Source organism: Olea europaea, unplaced genomic scaffold, assembly GCF_002742605.1.
Source record: "Olea europaea var. sylvestris unplaced genomic scaffold, O_europaea_v1 scaffold3318, whole genome shotgun sequence".
In the NCBI taxonomy this organism is placed as follows: Eukaryota; Viridiplantae; Streptophyta; class Magnoliopsida; order Lamiales; family Oleaceae; genus Olea; species Olea europaea.
The window spans coordinates 29,683-32,187 of record NW_019252127.1 but is presented as its reverse complement, the minus strand read 5'-3'; the positions used below and the strand labels follow the sequence as shown (position 1 = coordinate 32,187).

Below are 2,505 nucleotides of genomic sequence, written 5' to 3'. Positions count from 1 at the left end.
GAAGGCAACCAGGTTGCTGATTCTCTTGCTACAGAAGGCTGGAATCATCGGCGCTATCTAGAGTATGGTCCACTAGAACTGCCTCGACATATTAGGGCGATAGTGCGGATCGACAGACATGGATTGCCCAGTTTTAGAGGTTCGTAATTTAGGCTATTCTTTATTGTATAGGGAAGTAGTACTTCCTCATTTATTGCTTTCATTTATTACATTCATTTGTTGCATCACTGCTTTTTGGAGGTCAGGTTCATGCCCCCCTCCTTCCGTGTATTCTTGATTTTTATGAAATAAATATGGTTGGGGAACCCTTAACCCCCATCGACCTTCCTTGGTGGACCCTAAAAAGTCACTAAGGATGTGTGGATGTCTTTACCAAAAAAAAAAAAACCCTAAAACCCTAAACCCTAAACCCTAAACCAAATTCCTGTAGTGATTCAGGTCTTTCATTCACCGAAACTTCCCCTGATTTTCCTCTCATCGCCCTCAGTTCTAGTCTCATTGAGTGGGAAAATTTCCAGTGGTTGAAGTATTGTGCACTGTCTGCATTAAACACTCGTTTATGGTCGGAGGACTTACATGGGTTTTCCTGTACCGGGATTTCTTTGTGAAAGCGAAACCGACAACCTTCCCTTGTTAATGGAGTGAGCAGACGACCATATCCATGATGAGCATGTTATTGAAATAACCGGTAGTGATGCTTCCTCATCTACCTTATCTCAAGAACGGACATCTCATGGCATAGAGCAGCATCAGAATGGTAATCAGCCATCTACTAGTGTGAGGGTTCCAGTTTACCAGCCTCCACTTTTTTCTACAAATACGTCAAATTCAAGGAACTCATCACTTGCTCAGAGGGGAAATGGGCGTGGCCGCCGAAGGAGCCCATTAAATTCTGGGTTATGGATATCTGTTGAGCTAGTATTAACAGTGAGCCAAATTATTGCAGCTATTGTTGTGCTATCTTTGTCAAGACACGAACGTCCACACGCTCCTTTGAAAACTTGGGTTGTGGGTTATGCATCTGGTTGTGTAGCCATCCTTCCTCTTCTATATTGGCGATTTCGCTATCGAAACCATGGTTCTGAACAGGATTCAACTCAACACGTGCAGGATTCATCTCAGAACAACTTCTCTGCAGGCACTTCCAGTAGAAGAATTTCTGAGGGAGAAGATCATCAGACAACTGGTACAACATCTAGTGGTGGTCCAAATGTTTCCCCAAGACTTAGGGCACTTGTGGAATACTTCAAGATGTGTTTAGATTGTTTCTTTGCAGTGTGGTTTGTGGTTGGCAAAGTGTGGATTTTTGGAGGGCACTCTTCTTCCACTGATGCTCCCAATTTGTACAGGTTGTGTATAGTGTTTCTTACCTTTAGCTGTATTGGATATGCAATGCCTTTCATTCTGTGCGCAACGATCTGTTGCTGCCTCCCCTGTATAATTTCAGTCCTGGGTTTCAGAGAGGATTTGGCTCAAAATAGAGGAGCCACACAAGAATCAATTAATTCACTGCCAACTTATAAGTTTAAAGTGAAGAAGAACAAGAATAGCAACAAGGAGAGTAACTCGGCCACAGATGAAGCTGGAATAGTGGCTGCTGGAACAGAGAACGAGCGTGTGGTATCAGGAGAGGATGCGGTTTGCTGCATTTGCTTGGCGAAGTATGTGAACAACGATGAACTCCGGGAATTGCCTTGCTCTCATTTCTTTCACAAGGAGTGTGTGGATAAATGGCTAAAGATCAATGCATCGTGTCCACTTTGCAAAGCCGAGGTTGGTGAAACTTTTTTGAGTTCACTCACTGAGGCGACTGCCAGTCTACGACAGAGAACCATGTTATAAACGGCGAAATGGAATGTCCCAAGTCGAAACAATGTTTGCTTCGGCTTGTCCTTGGGATCGAGAGCTCGTGCTCGAACTGTCTTGTCTCGAGAAGATGTTGTCCATCACTATATCAGAGAGAGGGAGACAGAATTATAGAAAGTGGACATCCTGTAAAACTGCTTGTTTAGTGTTTTGTTGAACTTGAATGATCGAGTAGCAACTCCATTTCTCCTACGCTTTGCACTTGTATTTACAGAGATAAATGGTGTTTATTATTTGTTTCATTCAAAAAAAAAAAAAAAAACCCAAAACCCTAAACCCTAAACCCTAACCCCTAAACCCTAAACCCTAAACCCTAACCCCTAAACCCTAAACCCTAAACCCTAACCCCTAAATCCTAAACCCTAAACCAAAACCAAACCATAACCAACCCTTCCATTTTCTCTCTAGAGATAGGAGATTTTTGGAGATTTCTAGCCACCCAAAATGGAATCACATCTGGCTACATTCCGGCAGCCAAGGCCACCGGATCTGACCACCAATAGATCCCCCTCACTTCCCTCTATAACCTACACCCAACCGTCGGCAATAAACTGGCCGGAATCTGATGAAAATAGGGGCCAAAAACCGGATCTGCCGCAAGCTATTTCTGTCGGAAAACACTGTTCCGGTGATACCCAC

General features: G+C 43.6%; 1 protein-coding gene across 1 annotated transcript; it reads left to right on the top strand.

Annotated features, from left to right (window-relative positions):
• Window positions 1–419: 419 nt before the first annotated feature.
• On the top strand, window positions 420–2,108 carry LOC111385866 (E3 ubiquitin-protein ligase At4g11680-like). Its single transcript, XM_023010294.1, has one exon. It carries the CDS (start codon window positions 1,252–1,254, stop codon window positions 1,840–1,842), a length of 591 nt encoding a protein of 196 aa, XP_022866062.1. The 5' UTR covers window positions 420–1,251; the 3' UTR covers window positions 1,843–2,108.
• The last annotated feature ends 397 nt before the right edge of the window (window positions 2,109–2,505 follow it).

Bases quoted from the DNA above. Each gene is read 5' to 3' on its own strand.
- LOC111385866 (XM_023010294.1), top strand. From the start codon at position 1,252: ATGTGTTTAGATTGTTTCTTTGCAGTGTGGTTTGTGGTTGGCAAAGTG.